General features: G+C 37.9%; 2 protein-coding genes across 3 annotated transcripts in view; one reads left to right on the top strand and one right to left on the bottom strand.

Moving 5' to 3' along the window:
• The window catches only part of LOC306847560 (tRNA-dihydrouridine(47) synthase [NAD(P)(+)]-like), a 356345-nt gene that overhangs the window by 282536 nt on the left and 50339 nt on the right, over positions 1-23470 (bottom strand). The gene's annotated exons all lie outside the window — the stretch shown is intronic.
• The window catches only part of LOC306847490 (sodium-dependent neutral amino acid transporter B(0)AT1-like), a gene marked incomplete at both ends in the record, with an annotated part of 46977 nt that continues 27333 nt past the window's right edge, over positions 3827-23470 (top strand). Inside the window, one exon of the mRNA XM_079381431.1 lies at positions 3827-3930. Within this exon, the coding sequence (XP_079237557.1) occupies positions 3827-3930 (104 nt within the window). The remainder of the gene's footprint in view (positions 3931-23470) is intronic.

Genomic DNA, 23470 nt, shown 5'->3' with positions numbered 1-23470 from the left:
TTCCATATCTGATCACATTGTCCAGTACAGCTTGATAGAACAAGAAGTTGATCTTACAGCTAACCAGTGTTGGGTGTAACTAGTTAAAGTAATTAGTTACTGTAATTGAATTACTTTTCAATTGAAAAGTAAAGTAAGGGATAAAGTGCATTAGATAAGTTCTACTGCACAAGTTTTTAAAAGGCGGGCAGAAATCCCATCAGGACCTTTATATTTCTTTGTACTCATCTGACAGAACAATAACAAGGTCATTCTTTACACGTATATGGGGTATACATGGTTCCATGTTTTTAACAAACTTCATAGTATTCCACTTTTTTTTCTTTTGAATTCAAAGTGGTAAAAATCATACTCAATAATGATGGAGGTGGTGTCATGGCATGGGCATGCATGGCTGTCTCTGGAACAGGCTCGCTCAATTTTACTGATGACTTAATGTATGATGACAGTAGCAGAATGAATTTGGAAGGATACAAAACCATCTTGCCTACCAATATTCAAGAAAATGCCACCAGATTCATTGGGAAGTGCTTCATATTGCATCAGGACAATGACCCAAAACACCCTGCCAGTTCAGTCAAGGAGTTTATAAGAGCAAAGAAATGGAAAGTGTTAGATTGCCCAAGTCAATCTCCAGATTTAAATCTGATTGAACATGAATTTCAGCAGCTGAAGAGGAGAGTAAAGGCAGAAACTCCCCAAAACAAGCAACAATTGGGATTGTCTTCATTAAAGGCTGAGAAAAGCATTTCAAAGGATGAGAGTGTAAGGTCCACCCATTTGGCCCAAAGAAGGTATCCAATGGTGGATGAAGGTTTCCTGCGTGTTCGGTCTTTTCAATGTGCAAAGCTCTTCAATTTAAATTAAACTCTAATCTGACTCCATTTTATTATTTAATCTGACTCCATTTTATTATGACCTCGTATTTAGCTTGAAATACATATTGATTGCTTGTCTATTTCTAATTTGTATTCTTCTGATATTTGATTATTCTAGTTAACTCTTGACTTTATATTTACTCGTTCATTCGGTTGCTCATGTCTTTAACAAGGATGCAACGTAATCTACTAGAGTCAATAATTACAGAGTAAAACAGAATAAGCTCAAATGTAACAATTTATTATCAGTCAGGTAAATACTGTATGTATATGTCAATTACATAGCAATTCAAAGAGATCAAATCATATCAATACAAAACATTGAATTCTCAAAGATAAATCTACGAGTAAAGGATGCATACCTGACTTTATAGAAATACATAGTGTGAGTATTGAGACACCACACTACGGGCTTCTGGTTACAGAATCGCCCTGATCCTTTTGCAACATTTTCCTTAAGTACCTCAGACCAAGACCAACACCCCCCGAGGTGGAGACAGGAACTAACAATTGTAATTTGCTTTAATCAAATTAGCACAAATTAGCACCTTTTGGGACAGAAGGTAATTTGCATGAAAACCACTGGGAACTGACCCACCCTCTATAGTATGCAAAATATCTCTGAACTCTCAGGATCTGTATTCCCTTTTAGTTTACTTCTTACAAGAATGAGACCATTGTACCAGTCGCCCTGAGACAATTCAAATGATACCAAACATGACTGTAAATATCACTTGCATTAATGTAGAGTATTACATTCTACTATTGACCCTTCTGAGTGAGCTGAGTGAAGGATGGGTGAGGGGAAAGAAGGGGATGAAAAGGAACTGATGCATATGTAAGAGAGGCATTTTCCTGCATTTTCTCTCAGTGGGATGTGGAGATAGATGTCTGTATGTTAATGCACTGTGTGTGTGTTGTCCATCTCAGGAGTTCAAAGTGTCTGAGGTTCTGTAATTCTTACAAGAGCAAGAGTCTGGTGATGTCTATGGGTCACAGACTCACTGCTGTGATTGTGTGCAAGGGATCTGCAACTAAATAATAGCTTTTAATCTTTTATATCTGCCTTATGTTCAACTGTCCCAATACTTATGCTCACATCAATGAGTGGGATGAACTCTAAAAGTGCTGTTCTTTTTATTTGGTAAAACATCTATGTGTTGAAACGGCTAATAATAAAATGTGACTCTGTGGTTTTGTCTCATATTCATCTTTTAATCATATTTGCAGATGTCTCGACTCCACAGCCAACAGAGCAATTTTATCATTACTGTCATAACATTTCATAAACAGATTGCCTACATAGCCTAAGTGCTCAAGCGCACCGGCAGAAGTAATGATTATGAATGTGTCAGGTTAAAACAGTAAGAAGACTGCATTCACATTTTAATAATGTATTGATAAACTAGTGCTCTCTTTGTTCTCGGCTCAAGAGATGACGTCGGCTACACTGACTCGTCATCTCCACAGTATTGTATTCATGTGGATTACATAATCTGTGAATATTTGTTTTCCACTTGAATGGGTCCATTTGAAAGTAGAGATTTCGCTCTCTACAGATATGTTTTTCATGTCTATAAGGCAAATATACGTGGAGTTTCACGCTCAAGTTCACAGAGATCGAGACGGTAGAAAGGGGATCCTGTTTGCTTTCTTTATTTTACAAAAGCGCAATGTTTTGTTGTTACTGCGAGTGCACACAAATCAATGTAGAGTCTTTACAGATTTGAAAGATGGATTACTCTTATCAGTATGACCATAAATGAGGGAGTATTTTAAGAGCAAGCGAGCGCACCGGTGCTTACACTCCATTGCTAACACTGATAGGAATAAATTAAACCTAATTTTCAGACCATGCAGAAGAAAACTTTAACTTAAATAAATAAAAATTAAAATACAATATTATTTTATTTCAGATAGTTACAAAGGCAACTTTTCTCATTTTCATTTATTTTAACTTCAAGTACTATATAAGTACTAAAATACCTAAAATTGAAGAAAAAAAAATACACAGACATATTTAAAAAATAAAAAATACTAATAAAAATGACAAAAACATATAGCAAAATTACTAAAACGTTAACCAAAATAAAATAAAAAACTGAACATAAAAACAACTCAAAATATTAATAAAAACTACAATAGTATATCAATGATACTAAAACAACACTAGCAATAAAATAATCGTAATAGTTCATTTTAAGACCGAGCATACAAAGATATTTCTGTTTTACACACAAAATTAATAAAATGTTATTTTATTTTAGCTATTGTTGCCATTTTTGTTTAGACTTGATGCAATGAAATAAATAAAACTAAAATTAAAAAACCTAAAAATGACAAAAAGGCACAACAAAGTGACTAAGATGAAAACTGAAAAAACTAAACAAAAATAAAAGCTAATAACCACAAAAAAATCTCGACCAGGGGCACATTAGGTAATCTACATCCTGGCACTCACATAGTAAGCACGGTAAATAGCCTGTATTCTTATATTTTATTCTTATAGGAAGCTCTGTTTGGGCTGATACGCTTTGGTGTCTTTTTAATATGTAGCCCAATCTTAGAATAAAGGCTTGTTACTGTGCTTACTATGTGAGTGCCAGGATGTGGATATTTTTTGTCGTTGTAATTTTCAACAGGATCCATTTTTCAATTTTAAAAATAAAAGCTAATTGAAAACTCTGAATGACACTGAATAGGAATAAATGAAGCCTATAGAGAGGATTGATTGAGCGTCTGACAGTCAGAAATGTGAGTAAGGCGTGAGTGAACATTACACATTAACCAGCATCAGCAGAGCTCCGGCTGTCATCCAGCCTTTATCTTGCTGACAAAACAGTTCAGACGTTCTGGGACGGAGGGGCGAGTGCTAAAGGTCATTAATAAGCAGATCCCCGTTACTATCTCCAGCACTTCCCTGAGGAGAGCAGTACCTGCCAGACGACATGAAGCTGAAGCTGAAGCTCCCGAACCCGGGTCTGGATGAGCGGATCCCGTCTCACGCCGAGCTGGAGAAGCTGGAGGTGGAGGAGGCTGGAGAGCGGCCGCAGTGGGACAACAAAACCCAGTACATGCTGACCTGCGTGGGCTTCTGTGTGGGGCTGGGGAACGTCTGGAGATTCCCGTACCTCTGCCAGAGCCACGGAGGAGGTGAGCTGAGAAACACAAGAGAAACACACCTCTTACTCGCTAGAACTGAAAAATTACAACCGGAAAACCTGTAAACAGGTACAAAGATCCAAAGAAATCCAAAGAAATGAGAGAGAGAAACTTCAGCTGCATGAACGCAGCCTCCCAGTTATGATTTATAGCTTCATTTGATTTTACAGCTTTATGACTGAAAAATTAAAACAGGAACAACTATTAAAAAAAGTTAGACAGATCCAAATTTGGGAAAAAGGGAAATGAGAGAGAGAAAGAAACTTTGAATAAATAAATCAATGCATTTCTAAGCTGCTTTGGATAAAAGCATCTGCCAAGTGTATAAATGTAAAATTAAAAATAATCAATCAACCAATCAATAAATCCTCTATTGTAAGTTGTTTTGGATAGAAGCGTCTGCTAAATGCATAAACAAAAATAAATAATTCTCTATTGTAGGTTGCTTTGGATCCTACTCATTATGACTAAAAAATTAAAATGGGCAAACCTGCAAACAGGTACAAATATTGAAAGTTGGGAAAGCGAGAGAGAGAGAATCTTTGAATGCATGAACGCAGCCTCCAAGACCTAATTATGATTTATAGCTTCATTTGATTTTACAGCCTAAATGATTTTTAAGGGAAAACACATGAGGGATTCAGGGATTGTATTTATGTGACTCTTTATTTATCTCTTATGAATTATCCCTGTCAATGCCCAACATCTTTCAATAACTGTCATAGAAAACTAGTCTGAAGTGATAACGAGCAGCTTTAGGACTCTCTGATCACTGTTTGGTTCATCTTATTCCATCCTACAGGCAGAAACTTAAGTCTGCGAAGCCTGTATTAAGATCTGTTAAAAGATGGACTAACGAAACAGAGCGGGATTTACAAGCCTGTTTCGACCTGACTGATTGGTCTGTTTTTGAAGCTGCAGCAAATGACCTGGACGAGCTCACAGAGACTGTAACATCATATATCAGTTTCTGTGAGGACATGTGCATTCCTACCAGGACTCATCTATTCTACAACAATGACAAACCATGGTTCACTGCCAAACTCAGACAGCTCCGTCAGGCCAAAGAAGATGCTCACAGAAAGGGGGATAAAGTCTTGTACAAACAGGCCAAATACACACTGGAAAAGGAGATCAGAGTGGCAAAGAGGAATTATTCTGACAAGCTCAGGAACAAATTCTCTTCCAGCGATCCGGCTTCAGTGTGGCTTGGATTAAAGGACATCACCAGCTACAAAACACCACCCCCCAGCACTCTGGAGAATCAACACCTGGCAGACGACTTAAACGAGTTCTTTTGTCGTTTTGAACGATCACCCCACACCCGCCCAGAACACCCCTCCACACAACCATTCACACCTCCAGCAACCCCTCTCTCCCCCACACCTACAATTCAAATCAGCGAAGACGATGTGTGCCAGGTCTTCAGGAAAAACAAAAGAAGGAAAGCACCTGGTCCAGATGGTGTGTCACCAGCCTGCCTAAAAATCTGTGCTGAGCAGCTGGCCCCCATCTTCACACAGATCTTCAATAGATCACTGGAGCTGTGTGAAGTCCCCTCATGCTTCAAACGCTCCACCATCATCCCCGTCCCAAAGAAACACAAAATTACTGGACTTAATGACTACAGACCTGTGGCACTAACGTCTGTAGCCATGAAATCATTCGAAAGACTGGTTCTGGCTCATCTGAAGGACATCACTGGACCCTTACTGGACCCCCTGCAGTTTGCCTACAGAGCAAACAGGTCTGTGGATGATGCAGTCAACATGGGACTGCACTTCATCCTGCAGCATCTGGACAGACCAGGGACTTATGTGAGGATCCTGTTTGTGGACTTCAGCTCTGCTTTTAACACCATTATCCCGGAAACCCTTCAAAATAAACTAACTCAGCTCTCCGTCCCCACCTCCGTCTGCCAGTGGATCAACAGCTTCCTGACAGACAGACAGCAGTTAGTAAAGCTTGGCAAATTCTCATCCAGCACTCGAACCATCAGCACTGGAGCTCCTCAGGGCTGCGTACTCTCCCCACTGCTCTTCTCCCTCTACACCAACGACTGCACATCTAAAGACCCCTCTGTCAAGCTCCTGAAGTTTGCAGACGACACCACACTGATCGGCCTCATCCAGGACGGTGACGAGTCTGCTTACAGACAGGAGGTTAAGGAGCTGGCTGTCTGGTGCAGTCTCAACAACCTGGAGCTTAACACGCTCAAAACTGTGGAGATGATCGTGGACTTCAGGAGAAACCCCCCTGCTCTCCCCCCACTTACCATCATGAACAGCACCGTGACTGCAGTGGAGTCATTCAGATTCTTGGGCACCACCATCTCTCAGGACCTAAAGTGGGATATTCACATTGACTCCATTGTCAGGAAGGCCCAGCAGAGGCTGTACTTTCTTCGCCAGCTGAGGAAGTTCAACCTGCCACAGGACTTACTGAAACAGTTCTACTCTGCCATCATTGAATCCATCCTCTGCACCTCAATAACTGTCTGGTTCAGCTCAGCTACCAAATCTGACCTCAGAAGACTACGGAGGGTAGTCCGGACTGCTGAGCGAATCATTGGTACAACCCTCCCCACTCTCCAAGAACTGTACTTATCCAGAGTGAGCAAAAGGGCTGGTAAAATCACTCTGGACCCCTCACATCCAGCACACAACCTCTTTGAACTGTTACCATCTGGTCGACGCTACAGAGCTCTGAGCACCAGAACGACCAGACACAGGAACAGTTTCTTCCCTCAGTCAATACATCTCATGAACACTCAATAAATAAACGTAGAACACACAACTAATACATTATCCATTCACCACACTCACTTATTTTATTTTCTCATTTCTAATTTGCACATACTTCACCTGTACATACATAGTCGCCTATATTATATATTATATATTGTGTATTTTTTATTTTTTTTGCTGCTTTGTACATTGGTTATTGGCTATTTCCTGTTATTTTGTTTCATTACCTGTGTCCTGTCCTGTTACTGTCTTTCTGTTGCACTGTGGAGCTTCTGTCACTACAACAAATTCCTTGTATGTGTAAACATACTTGGCCAATAAAGCTCATTCTGATTCTGATTCTGATTCTGATAATCAGATTTACTTTTTTAATTTCAAATTAGACCAATCTATGTTTTTTTGTAATGGACTTAAAAATATATGCAGTCTTGAAGAAAGAAATGGCTTATAAAACTATTTAGTCTAAGCAGTTTATGCAACCAGTCAGTAGAGTAATTTGTGTGAATGAGTCATAAGATTAATGTAGCGATTAAATATTGCTGTAGTCATTAAATAATCTGATCATCAAAAATCACTTATTTGAGTTAAAAACCTTAATTAAAAATCATAGATTTTAGAATTCTCTAAAAATTATTAAAATTGTATATAATTGCGTGTTGTTATGCATTAAAAAGCCAAAAATCGGTTATTAGAGCGCATTTAAGTTGTGTTGGATAAAAGTGTTTGCCAAATCTATAAATCTAAATACCTGATAAAACAGTAAAATATTAATATTTAAAGGGTTAAATAAATATTTTTTGAGTCGCTTTGAATAAAAACATCTACTAAATGTGTAAATAAATATATTTCTAAGCTGCTTTGGATAAAAGTATCTGCCAAGTGCATAAATGTAAAATTTTTAAATGATAAATAAATAAATACCTCTATTGTAGGTTATTTTGGATAAAAGTGTCTTCTAAATGTATAAATGTAAATTAATGAATAAATAATTCTCTATTATAGTATAGGCTATTAATTCTCTATTACAGTGGGGATCGAAAGTTTGGGAACCCCTTGCAGAATCTGTGAAAATGTGGATAATTTTACCAAAATAAGAGAGATCATACAAAATGCATGTTATTTTTATTTAGTACTGTCCTGAGTAAGATATTTTCCATAAAAGATGTTTACATATAGTCCACAAGACAAAAAAATAGCTGAAATAATTAAAATAACCACATTCAAAAGTTTGGGAACCCTTGGTTCTTAATACTGTGTGTGGTTACCTGGATGATCTACGACTGTGTTTTTGTTTTGTGATGGTTGTGTTTGAGTCCCTTGTTTGTTCTGAACAGTTCAACTGAGCACTGTTCTTCAGAAAAATCCTCCAGGTCCTGCAGAATCTTCAGTTTTCCAGCATCTTTTGCATATTTGAACCCTTTCCGGCAGTAACTGTATGATTTTGAGATCCACCTTTTCACACTGAGGATGATTGAGGGACTCAAACACAACAATTAAAAAAGGTTCAAACATTCACTGATGCTCCTGAAGGAAACACGATGCATTAAGAGCCTTGGGGGTGAAAACTTTTTGAATTTGAAGATCAAGGTAAATTGTATTTAATTTGTCTTCCAGGAAACATGCAAGTATCTTCTGTCGCGTCAGAAGGGCAGTACTAAATGGAAAAACATGATATTTCAACAAAATAAGAAAAATTTGGACATCTTCATCCTGTTCAAAAGTTTTCACCCCCCGGCTCTTAATGCATCGTGTTTCCTTCTGGAGCATCAGTGAATGTTTGAACCTTTTTTAATTGTTGTGTTTGAGTCCCAAACTTTCGCATGCCACTGTATAGGCAATATTTTTTAAAGTATGTAAAAACTAAAATTAATATTCAAAATTAAAATTAGTAATAAGACTTCTTTGAACTTACTAAGAATGCCTAAAAATCCATCAAACAATGGTTTCACGGCTGATATGAGCATAACGGTCTGTAATATCGGTGTGTTTGCTGCTGGCTGTTTCAGGAGCGTTTATGATCCCGTTCCTGATTCTCCTGGTTCTGGAGGGAGTCCCGCTGCTTCATCTGGAGTTTGCCATCGGTCAGAGACTGAGGAAGGGTAGCGTCGGCGTCTGGAGGTCCATCAACCCGTATCTGACCGGAGTCGGTGAGTCACAAAGCCATAAACTGATAAACGTGTGGGAAACGACCTTGACTCCTGCAGGAATGAGTTCAGCTGGCTTTTGAAACTATATGATGCTGTCTGTGTGTTTGGTCAGGCATCGCCTCCATGCTGGCGTCCTTCATTGTGGGCATGTACTACAACACCATCATGGCCTGGGTCATGTGGTACCTCTTCAACTCTCTGCAGGATCCTTTACCCTGGAGTCAGTGTCCGGTCAATGCCAACAGGACAGGTATCTGCAGCTCACAGCAGCGTTACTGATGACTGCAACTATTAAACAACACAGTAACACTTTAAAGCTTTATGTATAATGCATTATAAATCTATTCATAATGTATGTTGTAATGCATTTAATATTTTCATAAATATTGTAACCAGAGTTAAAAAGCATTATTATTTTTTTTTCAGATTTCTTGTTACATCTCAGTTGTTTGTTGTGTGTTTTAATGCATTATACTTATATAAGGGAGTAACAATGAATAGATAAGTAACAATGTATTATAGCTGAGGTTACAATTATTCATAAGATCATGCATTATAAGACATAATTAATGCATTAAATGTTTATAATGCATTATAAGTAAAGGCTTTACTTGAAGTAAAGCTGCAATAAAATAAAACTATTTGATGAAAAATTTTAAAATTAGAAATGTTGATAAAATAAATTACATAAACTAAAATGTAAAAATGTTGATCAAATAAAATATAACTATTAGATGAAAAACATACACATTAAAATTTAAAATGCTGATATAAAATATAAATATTAGACAAATTTAAAATGTTGATTGATACATAATAAAACAAAGATTACAAGGCAACATCTAAAATAAAATATAAATATCACATTAAAACCTTAAATGATGAAATTCTAAATGTTTTAATAAAATTAAATATGAATATCAGATGAAAAACCTAAATGTTAAAATTAGAAATAAAATAAAATGTAAGTATCAGATGAAAAACATTTCTAATTTTAACATTTAAGTTGAAGTACTAAAATTACTAAATAAAAATATGAAAAAAATAAAAATGACAAAAACTAAAATGAATACTAAAAATAAAAGTTAATTCAAAATATTAATAAATACTATAAATAAAGCTAAAATAACATTGATGCTAATTTAACTAATTCATTCATGTCCCTGATCTTATTGTGAATGATTAAGCATGATATTCTAAACTAAAATGCAATAACTTGCTCTACCTGCTGCTAATATCATTTGATGTATCCTGACTATGATAAAGGTTCCAGTAGTATCTCAGTGTACCGTGGCTGTCTCTCCGCAGGTCTGGAGCCGGAGTGTGCACGCAGTTCTCCGGTGGATTATTTCTGGTACAGAGAGACTCTGAACAGCTCGGCGGCGATCGAGGACTCTGGAGGTCTGCAGTGGTGGCTGGTGCTGTGTCTGTTCTGTGCCTGGGCCGTCCTGTACGTCTGCTGCATCAGAGGCATCGAGACCACCGGGAAGGTGACCACAAACAACACATTTCATATTCAGTACCATTATCAATAGCTTCACAGCTAACACATTTACACTAATAGTCAAAAGTAAGGTTTTTAATGTTTTTAAAGAAGCCTCTTCTGTTCACCAAGCCTGCATTTATTTGATCCAAAGTACAGCAAAAACTGAATTGTGAAATGTTTATTTTACAGCATTAATACTGTTATTCTCCTGTTTATTTCTGTGAAGCTGCTTTGAATCAGTCTGTACTGTATAAAGCGCTATAGAAATGAATTATTCTATCTCCTGCTCTGCTCAGGCCGTGTACATCACATCCACGTTACCGTACCTGGTTCTCACCATCTTCCTGATACGAGCGCTGACGCTGAAAGGATCTCTGAGTGGAATCAAGTTCCTCTTCACTCCAGACGTACGTTCAGCGATTAACCCTGTGTGTGTGTGTGTGTGTGTGTGTGTGTGTGTACTCACTGAACTCTGACGCGTCTGCTTCCCTGTTGAAGGTGAATGAGCTGATGAACCCGACCACATGGCTGGACGCTGGAGCTCAGGTGCTCTTCTCCTTCTCTCTGGCCTTCGGCGGCCTCATCTCCTTCTCCAGCTACAACTCGGTCCAGTAAGTCATCTACAACACACGCTACAAAACCTATCAGTCTGAAGACTACATGAGCAGCTGCCTACTGAGAGAGCTTCACTGTGAAGGGAAGAGTATGTGACGCCGCCCTAGAATTCATTGAATTTAAATTCAGAGAAGGAACAGACTTTAAATCAACAGCAGGGTTAAGTTAGATTTTTTTCATAAATAATTTTTTTCATTATTTAAAAAAAAAAAAAACATTGCTATTTGGCTTTAATTTACATTTCAATTATAGTAATTTTAGTGCTTCGACTTATTTTTTTATTTTTTTATTGGGGGGGGGGGGGTGCTTTTCTAATTTCAGTGAAAGTTTTATTAATTCTGTTATGTATTTTTGTTATATTTATTTCTATTTAGTACTGATAATTTAATTGATATTTATTTCAGTTTTAGTAATTTTAGTACACCAACTTAAACTTATTTTATTTTGGCTAGTTCTCAAGGCACCATTTCTGAATTTAGTTTAAGTTTTAGTAATTTTGTTTATTGCTTTTGTTTTTGTTTTTCTAAAGCGTTAACTTATATTTAGTCCCAGTTTTAACAATTTTAGCACTTACACTTATACTTATTTTATTTTGGGTGGTTTCTATGGCAACATTTCTAATTTTGGTTTAAGTTTTAGTCATTCTGTTATGTGCTTTTGGTATTTATTTATTTCTATTTATTTCTATTTAGCTTTAATTTCTATTTATTTTAGTTTTAATCAATTTAATAGGCTACTATTAAGTTTTAAGTTTTAGTAATTTAGTTATGTCCTTTTAGATGCTTTAATTTATATGAAGTTTTATTTTAAATAAGTTTAGTACCTCAACTTATTGTATCTCAGTTAGTCGCCTAGGCGACATCTTTAATTCTCATTTATTTTTTCCCATCCAATCGTTATTTCAATTAACGAAACCTATTTTAGTTTGTGTTTTAGAATAACAACACTTGTCAAGAAAGCATCGACAGCTGTTTCCATCCGTTTTGGGATATCTTGAACAGATGGGATGGAAACAGTGCATTATTTGCAAATGTTTTATGCATTATTCTGATTTTGTTCTAATTAATTCATTATTAATAATTATTCTAATTAAAATTACAACTTTGGATTCAAATGTGTAGGCAGCTGAAATGTAAAAGAGCACATATACAGCACATATTTTGAGTAAATTGATAATTTTTCCATCAGTAATAACTGTGAGCAGGATGCCGTTACCATCTCCATCATCAACGGTCTGACCTCCGTCTACTCCGCCACCGTCATCTACGCCATCATCGGCTTCAGAGCCACGGAGAACTACGACGCGTGTCTGGAGAGGTAGCTACGTCCTTACATTCACTACTGTTCAAACGCTTATCAAGTCTGTAAGATTATTCTCTTCTAAGAAATTAATACTTTTATTAACGCTTGATCCCACGTGCGATTATAACGGTCAGCGTGTCACGTGACCAACCGCAAAATTCAAATCTACTTTTGGCACTGAGCAAGAAAAGGGCGCGAAGATATCACAACTTTTCAGTGCTTTTAACCACATTGTGTTTATTTTAGGTTTCAGACATTTAAATACACACTGTGTAGGTAACTATAAAGTAGGCTACTCCATGTCTTTTGGGAGGAGATCTCAAAAGCAGCTCCGATTCGGTGTGAATTAACCTGATCATTATAAAGGTGTTTAAACATTTACTTGATCATATTTGAGTATCGGAATACCACATATTTCATAATATAATTAACACGTTTGAGAATTATTTGAATGAGAAAAAAATTATCGATATCGGTCGATATCGGTAATCACATTTTTTATTTCTTTCAAGTTTAAAGGCATATTTTTTGCTCCCAAGTGAAAGTTGTAGAAATCAGACTGTTAATTGTGGTTTTAAACTACTCTTAATGGTCAGAACATGACAAACACGTTTTTGAATTCTTTACACTTTTCCAGTCATTTAGACAAAATAAATATCTTAATAGAAAAATGTATTTCTTAGTTTCTCATGTTCTAATGAGTGCTATTGTTTCTGTCAGATGTGCACACTGATAATAATCAGAAATCGGCATAATTAGAATGATTAAGGATCACATAACACTGAAGACTGGAGTAATGATGCAGAAAATTCAGATTTGATCACAGAAATAAATGACATTTTAACAGATATTCACACAGAAAACAGCTACTTTAAATTGTAATAACATTTCTCAATGTGTACAGTATTTTTGATCAAATAAATGCAGCCTTGGTGAGCAGAAGAGACTCTTACTGACTCCAAATGTTTTTTAACGGCAGTGTGACCTCACTGTATTATATTTTCTGACAGTAACATCCTGACGCTGATGAACACGTTTGATCTGCCGGAGGGAAACATCACGGAGAGCAACTACAACAGTTTTCTTCAGCATCTCAACAGCACAGCACCAGCAGTCTTTCAGGAGCTCCATCTGAAGACCTGCGACATACAGACATACCTTAGTGAGGTACTACAGAAATCACACATTACTAGTCAACCATCTCCCATCCTTCACTAAGTCACTCTGAGCACACTCCAGATGAACAGCTGCCCTGATGTTTGGTTTCAGGGAGTAGAGGGAACCGGTCTGGCCTTCATCGTCTTCACCGAGGCCATCACTAAGATGCCCGTCTCTCCTCTGTGGTCAGTGCTGTTCTTCATCATGCTCTTCTGTCTGGGATTGTCCACCATGTTCGGGAACATTGAGGGAGTCGTGGTGCCGCTGCAGGATCTGAACCTGCTCCCCAAAAAATGGCCTAAAGAACTCTTCACTGGTATCAACCACAAACCACTTCCAAACATAGCAGACAAATATCAGCTGCAGTGTTGTGCTTTACAAGTAACACAGGTTATTTATTGACTGACAGCTCTGGTGTGGCCATGTTGAGAGAAATTGGGAGTAAGTGCAGAGGTGTTGTGTGTGAACATGATCTTCTAGACCAGGGGTGTCAAACTCAGTTCCTGGAGGGCCAGAGCCCTGCAGAGTTTAGATGCAACCCTAATTAAACACACCTGATCTAGCTAATCAATTCCTTCAGGCTTATTTGAAAACTACATGGTATGTGTGTTGGAGCAGTGTTGTAACTAAATTCTGCAGGGCTGCGGCCGTCCAGGAACTGAGTTTGACACCCCTGGTCTAGACTAAATGTGACCCTGGAGCACAAAACCAGTCATAAGGGTCAATTTTGTGAAATTGAGATTTATACATCATCTGAAAGCTGAATAATAATCTGTCCATTGATGTATGGTTTGTTAGGACAATATTTGTCTGAGATGCAACTATTTGAAAATCTGGAATCTGAGGGTGCAAAAAATCTCCTTTAAAGTTGTTCAAATGAAGTTCTTAGCAATGCATATTACTAATCAAAAATGAAGTTTTGAGATATTTATGGAAGAAAATTTACAAAATATCTTCATGTAACATGATCTTTACATAATATCCTAATGATTTTTGGCATAAAAGAAAAATTTATAATTTTAACCCATACAATGTATTTTTGGCTATTGCTATAAATATGCTACTCATGACTGGTTTTGTGGTCCAGGGTCACAAATATCAACATGTATTTTCTCATCTCACCTGCACAAAAACACATTCAGTATTCCTCAAAATGAATAAAAACAGTAAAATGCAAATTCAGAATATTATACAAACCTGCAATAATTAAATATGTTAAATTAGACAAATATAATTTAAGAGATTCAAGATTCAAGAGTTTTATTTGTCACATACACAATTATACAGAGTATAACCAGCAGTGAAATGTAGGTCAGGTCCGCTCCAAGGACAGTGCAATTATAAAGAATACAAACATTAAGAAGAAGTACAAACATAAAATAAAAGATAAGATAAAATAAGATAAGATAGGATAAAAAATATAAATATAAATGTGCAGGTCAGTATGTTGTTGACAAATAGTAATGAGAGGAATGTGCAAAAAATAATGTGCAAAAAGTTGTACAGGGTATTTGAATAGCAGCAATATGAGGTAGAGAAAAATTATGAATAGCTTATTGATATGATATTTACATGGAGAAAAATTATGAATAGCTTATTGATATATGATATTTACATGGAGAAAAAAATTATGAATAACTTATTGATATGGTGATATTACATGGAGTCAAGTGATATTATGACACAGAGTTAGAGTTTAGGAGCCTGATGGCCTGGGGGAAGAAACTCCTCCTAAGTCTCTCAGTTTTTGCCATCAGGCTACGGAAGCGCTTACCAGATGGAAGCAAAGTGAATAGCTGGTTACCAGGGTGATTAGAGTCCTTGAAGATTTTAACAGCTCTACTTTTGCAGCGTTTGAGGTAGATGTCCTGCAGAGAGGGGAGAGCAGACCCTGAGATGCGCTCAGCTAAGCGCACAACTCTCTGTAGAGCTTTGCAGTCCTGATTGGAGCTGTTTCCATACCACACTGAGATGCACTGAGTCAATACACTTTCTATGGTCCCTGAATAGAAAGTTTTCAGGATTGCTGGTGAGACCCTGAATTTCCTCAGCTGTCGCAGATGGTACAGTCTTTGCCTGGCTTTCTTAACCTGTGATTGGATGTGTGTAGTCCAAGTCAGGTTCTCGGAGATGTTTACGCCGAGGTACTTGAAGCTACTCACCCTCTCCACAGGGGTCCCGCTGATCCTGAGAGGAGAGTAGGGCTGCTGCTGTCTCTTCCTAAAGTCCATGATCAGCTCTTTAGTTTTGCTCACATTCAGTGAGAGACAGTTGTCCTGGCACCAAGATGTGAGTCTCTCTACCTCATCCAAGTATGCGGTCTCATCGTTGTTGGAGATGAGGCCCAGAACCACAGTATCATCAGCGAATTTAACAATGGATGTGGAGCTGTGAGAGGACACGCAGTCATGCGTGTAGAGAGAGTAGAGCAGGGGACTCAGGACACAGCCCTGTGGGGCTCCTATGATCAGAGTGATGGAGTTTGAGGTGAACTGGCCAACTTTCACCACTTGAGGTCTGCCGGTGAGGAAGTCTTGAATCCAGTCACAGAGTGAGGAGTTTAGGCCGAGGTCTGTGAGTTTAGATGCCAGCTTGATGGGGACTATAGTGTTGAAAGCTGAGCTATAGTCAATGAATAGCAGCCTTACATAATTCCCATTGTTGCTGTCCAAGTGTGTGAGGGAAGAGTGGAGAACGTGAGAAATGGCATCGTCCGTGGATCTATTTGGGCGATAGGCAAACTGAAGAGGGTCCAAAGTATCAGGGATGGAGGAGCAGATGTGGCTCTTTACAAGTCTCTCAAAAACCTTCATGACTATAGATGTGAGGGCAACTGGGCGATAGTCATTCAGGCAAGAGGGTTTATTGTTCTTCGGCACAGGGATAATAATGGATTTTTTTAATGGAGTGGGAACCACGGAGGTAGCAAGGGACTCATTAAAAATGGAAGTGAACAAACCAGCGAGCTGATCGGCGCAGGACCTCAGAACACGGCCGGTTATCCCATCAGGACCGGCTGCTTTCCTGACGTTCACTCTCTTTAACGCCCTCCGAACCTCATCCTCCGACACGGTGATTACAGGATCATCGCTGCTCTGCCTGCTGCTTCCTGACGCGCCGCCGCCGTTGCCATCGACGCGGCTGTAGAAGATGTTTAACTCGTCGGCCAGCAACGGATCTGCTCTCACCTCCGCGGAGGATTTGTTTCCGAAGTCACAGATGGTCCTCAGTCCCTGCCACATCCGTCGAGAGTCGTTGAGCTGGAAATGAGACTCAATTCTCTCTCTGTATCTGTGTTTAGCGGCTCTTACTGCGCGTCGGAGAGCATAGCACGATGCTTTGTACTCGCTCGTATTCCCAGACAGAAGAGCCTCATTGTAAGCGGCAGTGCGTGTGTTAACCGCGGCACGGATTGTTCTGTCCACCCACGGTTTCTGATTGGAGAATGTCCTTATCGTTATTGTTTCTGTAGCTTGCTCGGTTAGCGTGTTTACGAAGCTTAATGCTACATCCGTGAACTCGCTGACGTCAGAAGAACTCGCCCGGAACATGTCCCAGTCGACGTCATCAAGCGCCGCCTGCAGCATAGTCTCTGAGTGGGAGGACCAGCGCGTCACTACTCTCTGCGCCGGAGGTTCCTGAACGAGCCTTTGTTTGTATCCCGGTGTTAGAAAAATTGTGGCATGGTCCGATTTGCCAAAAGCCGGTAGTGAGCGGGCTTTGTAGGCATCCTTGAACTGAGTGTAGCAATGATCCAGTGTGTTTGGTCCTCTAGTTGGACAGGATACATGTTGATAAAAGTTCGGCATGACCTGCTTGAGGTTGGCTTTGTTAAAGTCCCCCGCGATGATGAAGGCAGCGTCAGGATGTTTGTTAATGTAGCCGCTGAGCACATCGTGAAGCTTAGACAAAGCCAAGCCGGTGTCCGCCTGTGGTGGAATGTACACAGCAGTAACAATGATTGATGAAAACTCCCGGGGCAGATAAAATGGGCGGCAAATAATGGAAAGATGTTCCAGATGAGGCGAGCAGGAACGCGACAGAATGGAGATATTCCTGGGATCACACCATTTCTTGTTGATCATGAAACATACTCCTCCACCCCTGGATTTACCGGCCTCTGCTGTTCTGTCCGTCCGAAAGACAGAGAAGTTATCACTCGGCATTACAGCAGTGTCCGGGACCGAGGACGAAAGCCACGTTTCTGACAAACAAAGGATGTTGCAGTCCCTTATGTCCCGTTGGAAACTAATCCTGGCTCTAAGATCGTCCATCTTATTCTCCAAGGATTGGACATTAGCAAGGAGAATGCTTGGAAGAGGAGGACTGTGAGCCCTTTTCCTGAGTCTGACTCGAATTCCAGCGCGCTTCCCGCGGTGTTTCTTGATCCGTCGCCTCGGGGGGGGTGTTGTTTATCTCCGCGTTCCGAAGAATCTCCAGAGGCCACGCAGGATTCGTGGATAAAGTGTCCTGAAGCAGGTTGGTGTAGCGGTTTCCAATGTCCAAAAGTGTTTCTATGTTGTAGGTGATCAGTGCCGACGTGAAATGTGTAAAAAGAGAAAGTAAAAGTAGGGAAAAAAGTAAGTTTAAGCAAAGTCTCAGTGGAGCGACCCGCGCGGCGTCCGAACACAGCGGCGCCATCTTGGAAAAAAGAATACTTTAGGATTAAATATTTATGTATTTAATCCTATTGTTTTAACCAATGTCTTTGTTACTGACCTTCAATGATCCAATTCAACCATACTAATAAGTGAAAATGACACATTTGTGTTTGATTTGAGTTATTGCTGAATAGTGTTGATCTTTCTTCTCCTGCATCATATTCTTCATGTGATTAGTTTGAGCTGCATCCTCTACTGTACAGACCTGAATCTACATTTCTTTCAGTCTGAGGCGCATTCACTTCACTGTTGGTGTGAAAGAGCATTTACATTTGTAAAAGAATAGCTTATATATATATATAAAACAAGCAAGCCCTGCCGAGATGTAAAAAGTAACTCAAAAGTAACATAACGCATTATTTTTTAGGGAGTACCACAATATTGTAATGCATTACTTTTAAAAGTAACTTACCCCAAAACTGCTCAGCTGACCTGCTGATGTTTTTCAGGTCTGACGTGTGTTGTGTCCTTCGTGACGGCGCTCATATTCGTCCAGTCCTCTGGTAACTACTGGCTGGCTCTGTTCGATGGCTTCGCCGGCTCTATTCCTCTGCTGGTCATCGCTCTCTGCGAGCTAATCGCTGTGGTTTACGTCTATGGGATTGACAGGTAAAAGCCAACTTGAAATTGAAGTTGTTTAAAGGGATAGTTCACCCAAAAATAAAAATTCTGTCATAAATTACTCACTCTCATGTTGTTCCAAACCCGCAAGAATTGTTGAATAAAGTCGTTATTTTTGTTCTCTCTGTGCACAAAAAAGTATTCTCATAGCTCTGTAAAATTACGTTTGAACCCCTGATGTCACATGCATTATTTTAACGATGTCCTTGCTATGTTTCTGGACCTTGATCGTGGTAGTAACCTTGCTGTCTATGGAGGGTCAGAGAGCTCTCGGATTATCTAAATTACGGGTTTAGAACGACATGAGGGTAATTAATGACAGAATTTACATTTTTGGATGTTATTAGGTTGCTGCTTCTTCTGAGACTAAATTTAGTCAGTATCTCCTTCTAGAGTTTTCAAGCTACAACCACTGGACCCAGGTCAGACATTCAGACTGGTCTTACTCTGGTTGCTATATCTTTTATGGCTTTTGGTTTTCGTAAACCAATCGAGCTGGATTACCTCCCCTGTTGCAAAGTTGTGTGTCTATGCTGTATTGATTATGTGCTTTTGTTGCTGGGGTGTTTTTCCTGCTCTCACACTGTACTCCCAAAGGAGCATAGTCTGGGGGTTATTTTTTCCCTCCCCATCTTCCTCGTGTTATGCTGTATTTCTTCCTCAATTCCCTGTCTTCCTGTCCTGAAATGGACAGGTTGATGGCTAATTTCACTGGTACTTGAGACTAGTGACAATAAAGGGCTACTAAAACTACGAAAAGTCCTGTAGACTTTCATTGAGGGGGTCAAAACTTTTGTACAATAAGTCTTATAGAGTGTTTAGGCTGTCTGTCACTAGCAAAGCTGAATGACTATCCTAGGATAACATGCTAATTCATGCTAACAACATGCTAAAAATTCTAGCAACATGCTAAATCATGTTAAATGCTATAAATGTGCTAAAGCATGCTAGCAAGATGCTAAAACATACTAGAAACGTGTTAAATTATGCTAACAACATTGGAAAAGTTAAAAATATGCTCACAATGTGCAAACTCACATTAGCAATGTGTAAATTTATGCTAGCAACATGGTAACAAAGTGTTAAATTATGTTAGCAATATCCTAAATCATGCTAGTAACATGCTAATGTGTTAATTCATGTTAAACAAAATGCTGATAATATCATGAAATAACTTGCTTAAACACTTTAGCAATGTGCTAAAACATGCAATAATCATGTTATTTCAAACTTTTAAACAAGGGTTTGTCAAGCCAACATCAAAGTTTGTTTTCAGACTTTACTCATCTAGTTGATCTTATTCTGCACATTATTCACAGTTCAAGTTCTAGTTCATGCAGTATTTTAATGCAATAAACAGTAACAGCTTGTGTTCTGACAGACGCAAAAGATAAATAATGGAAACTATAGATGTTTTTAAGTGCTTAGAAGAAAGGTAAAGCTGTTCTCTCTCTATCCTCCAGGTTTAACGAGGACATTGAGTTCATGGTGGGACACAAGCCCAACATCTTCTGGCAGTTCACGTGGCGGTTCCTCAGTCCCATCATCATCCTGGTCATTCTGATCTTCTACTTTGTCACTACAGTCAGCAAACAGCTGACCTACAGCGTCTGGGACCCTGAATCAGTATGTATCCGACTATATCTTGCATCAGAAAATTCAAATACATGTTTTTACATTATTACTTTAAGAAAACGCAAAAGTTTTGCAATAGTATGCAAAGCTTTGAAAAAAACAAGTCCCTACCTTTCTGTATTTTTACCATCACCATTTTCCTTTTGGGGCTCCAAACTCATAAACTCGTAATTCTGAGGGAAAAAAAGAGTTGTGAGATTTAAAAATAAAATAAAAAAATCGCAATTACATTTTTTAATTTTGTGGAGCCAAAATTTAATCCAAGCGAAATTTTAAAAGCAGGTTTTTGTTCCAATCGTACAGATTAATATTGAAATTTTGCGGTAACGGTAACGCACTTTTACTGTGAAAGTGTTCTCAATGCTCGACAAAACAAATCGAAAACTGTACTTCAATTTTTTACTTTCATCACCCAATCAATTTCCAGAAGATTAAACTAATATCCTTGTTGAATATCCAGTTTCTATGGAAGCTTCTTTCCACAAAGGAAATACAAAAAGCAAATTTTTCATCTCAAAATTCAGACATTTTTCTTGCAATTCTGAATTTATGTCTCACAATTTAGACTTGAAAAAAGGAAGAAAAAAAATCTTAATTGCGATTATTCTTTATTCTGTCATGGTAACAAAATCTAAAAAAAAAAAAAGTCAGAATTCTGAGTTTATATCTTGCAACTGACACTTTTTTCTTCATAATTCTTTATCTGGCAATGTTGAATTTTAAAACATAATATGTAAAATTAAAATAAAGTAAAAATCAAACACGTACTAAAAAAAGTATTAACCTATAAAATTTAAAATTAAAATAAATAATTTTAAAATGAAAGCAAATCAAAATAAAACCCTAATAATCTATTAAGTCATAAAATTAAAATAATTAAATAGTTTTAAATCAAAACACTACAAATGTATCAAAATGTGAATGATTTCAAAATAAAAACTATTAAAATAATTTACAGAAATTGCAAGCAAAAAGTCAGAATTATGATAAATAATCTCAAAATTGTGAACGAAAAGTCACAATTATCTTTTTTATTTTTTCATCCCACATCGGAAACAAGCTTCCATATGTTTCACACTGAAATACAATCACATTGCGGAAGCAAAGTTAGTTACGCCATTTCGCACAGGTAGAGAGGTGTCTGTGTAAAGTATGTCTTCTGTCCGAACAGGATAATTTCCCCGCTCTTAAAGAGGTGAACTATCCTAGCTGGATCAGCGCCATCATCTTCATCCTAGCCGGCATTCCCAGCCTCAGCATCCCAGGTTTAGCCATCATCCGAGCTCTGTGGAAATGCTGCTCAAAGGACAAGGAGACGAAAGAAGAGCGCAGCATTTCTGGAAAAGAAATAAGTGTGAATACAATAGCGTAGATCGTAGACCATATGGAACAATGAGGCCACGACCGAATCAAGCTCACGGATAACAACATTTGAAATTACGTCAGGTATTGAACATTATGTTATTATATTATATACTCACAAACCTTTTTGCAATTTATATATATGTATATTGTATTACTTAAGTATAATAAACAATGATTGTTTTTCAATGTCTCTATCCACCTTATTTTGAAACGCGAAGCTAATTTCTGTCGATGTGCGAGACTTCCGGTTCATTAGCCGCTATAACTGAAACAATAACAAAGTGCGGTGAAATGTATTTGGCTACAAGCCACTGTGTTATGATAATAAATTAAAACTAGATAAACAATTCGTCAAGACAAACTTTAGGTTGGCTTGAGAAAGCCTAGCCTGAAAGTTTAAAGCAGTTGTAAAAGCTTGAGGTTTGAAAATTTAGATAGATAGAGAAGGCAGATGTTGATAATGTTTCTAGCATGTTTTTAGCATGATTAGTATGTTGCTAACATGTTTCTGACATGATTAGAATGTTGCTAGCATTTTGCTAGCATGATTAACATATAGTTGGCATGTTGCTAGCATGCTTAGCATGTTGCTAGCATGATTAGCATGTTACTATGATGATTATCAAGTCACTAGTTTATTTATAGCATGATTAGCAAGTTACTAGCTTGTTGCTAGCATGTTTCTAACATGATTAGCATGTTACTAGCATGTTTTAGCATGTTACTAGCATGATTAGCATGTTAAGTGCGGTAAAATGGCTACAAGACACTGTGTTATGATAATAAATTAATATTAAATGACAATGAATTGATATCATTGATATATCGGTTTCAGATAAAATGAGAAGGAATACCGATATCAAACAGCATAACGGACAGTTTTTGTTCGGTTAGAGTAACCGGAGCGAACGAAACCGGAAGCCGCGCACATGCCACTTACAAATGCTAACGCTCATGATTAAAAACAAGGTGGATAGAAAACCAATATAGATCCTGTACTGTAGCGGAACTCTTTTTTTAAAGATTGTGTGTTATCGGCTTGATTTCCTACAGGACACGCTGTAGTGATTTACCAGCACTTACAGAACAGTGTGTCCTTCCTTAACGCTTATCTTTCCGTGTTAAATTAATAATTATCAGAAGCTGATATATTGTGCTCTCTTTGTTCTAATAGAGACTTTCTGTTTTACTTGTGAATTTACAGCCAGGACAGACCGATAATCTACAATTACTGTAATATCTTATCTAACAAACACAAAACAATACAATCAGCGCATGCTAATAAAGATAGTAACTGAGTTCTGAGAGGCGGCAGGAATAATAAGTTTCCCAAACCTGGTCTGGAACCTGTCTCCCGTGTTTATTTATACACAATTCTTCAGCAAAAGAATATTTCACATGTTGTATAAGTACAAGTAACGCTGTAGGACTATAGGAACAATAGGACTTGGAACAGTAATTTGAAATACAATTTATTCTACAAATTGTTTTTAAGATTCTACAAATCTTGCTTAATTCTGACTATTCCCGAACGTTTAACAGCTGAACTGAGCTGAAAGATTGCCTGAGATTTTAAGTTAATATTTCAATATTAGTAATTTAACAACGAATTCATTAGGTCACACGACATGCAAACTATTTTGTTTTTAGCAAGGGTTTTATTTTGAAATTATTTATTTTAACTTTATATTGT

Source organism: Barbus barbus (genome assembly GCF_936440315.1).
Source record: "Barbus barbus genome assembly, chromosome: 27".
NCBI lineage: Eukaryota > Metazoa > Chordata > Actinopteri > Cypriniformes > Cyprinidae > Barbus > Barbus barbus.
The sequence above is the reverse complement of the archived record's forward strand: the minus strand, read 5'-3'. Positions and strand labels throughout refer to the sequence as shown.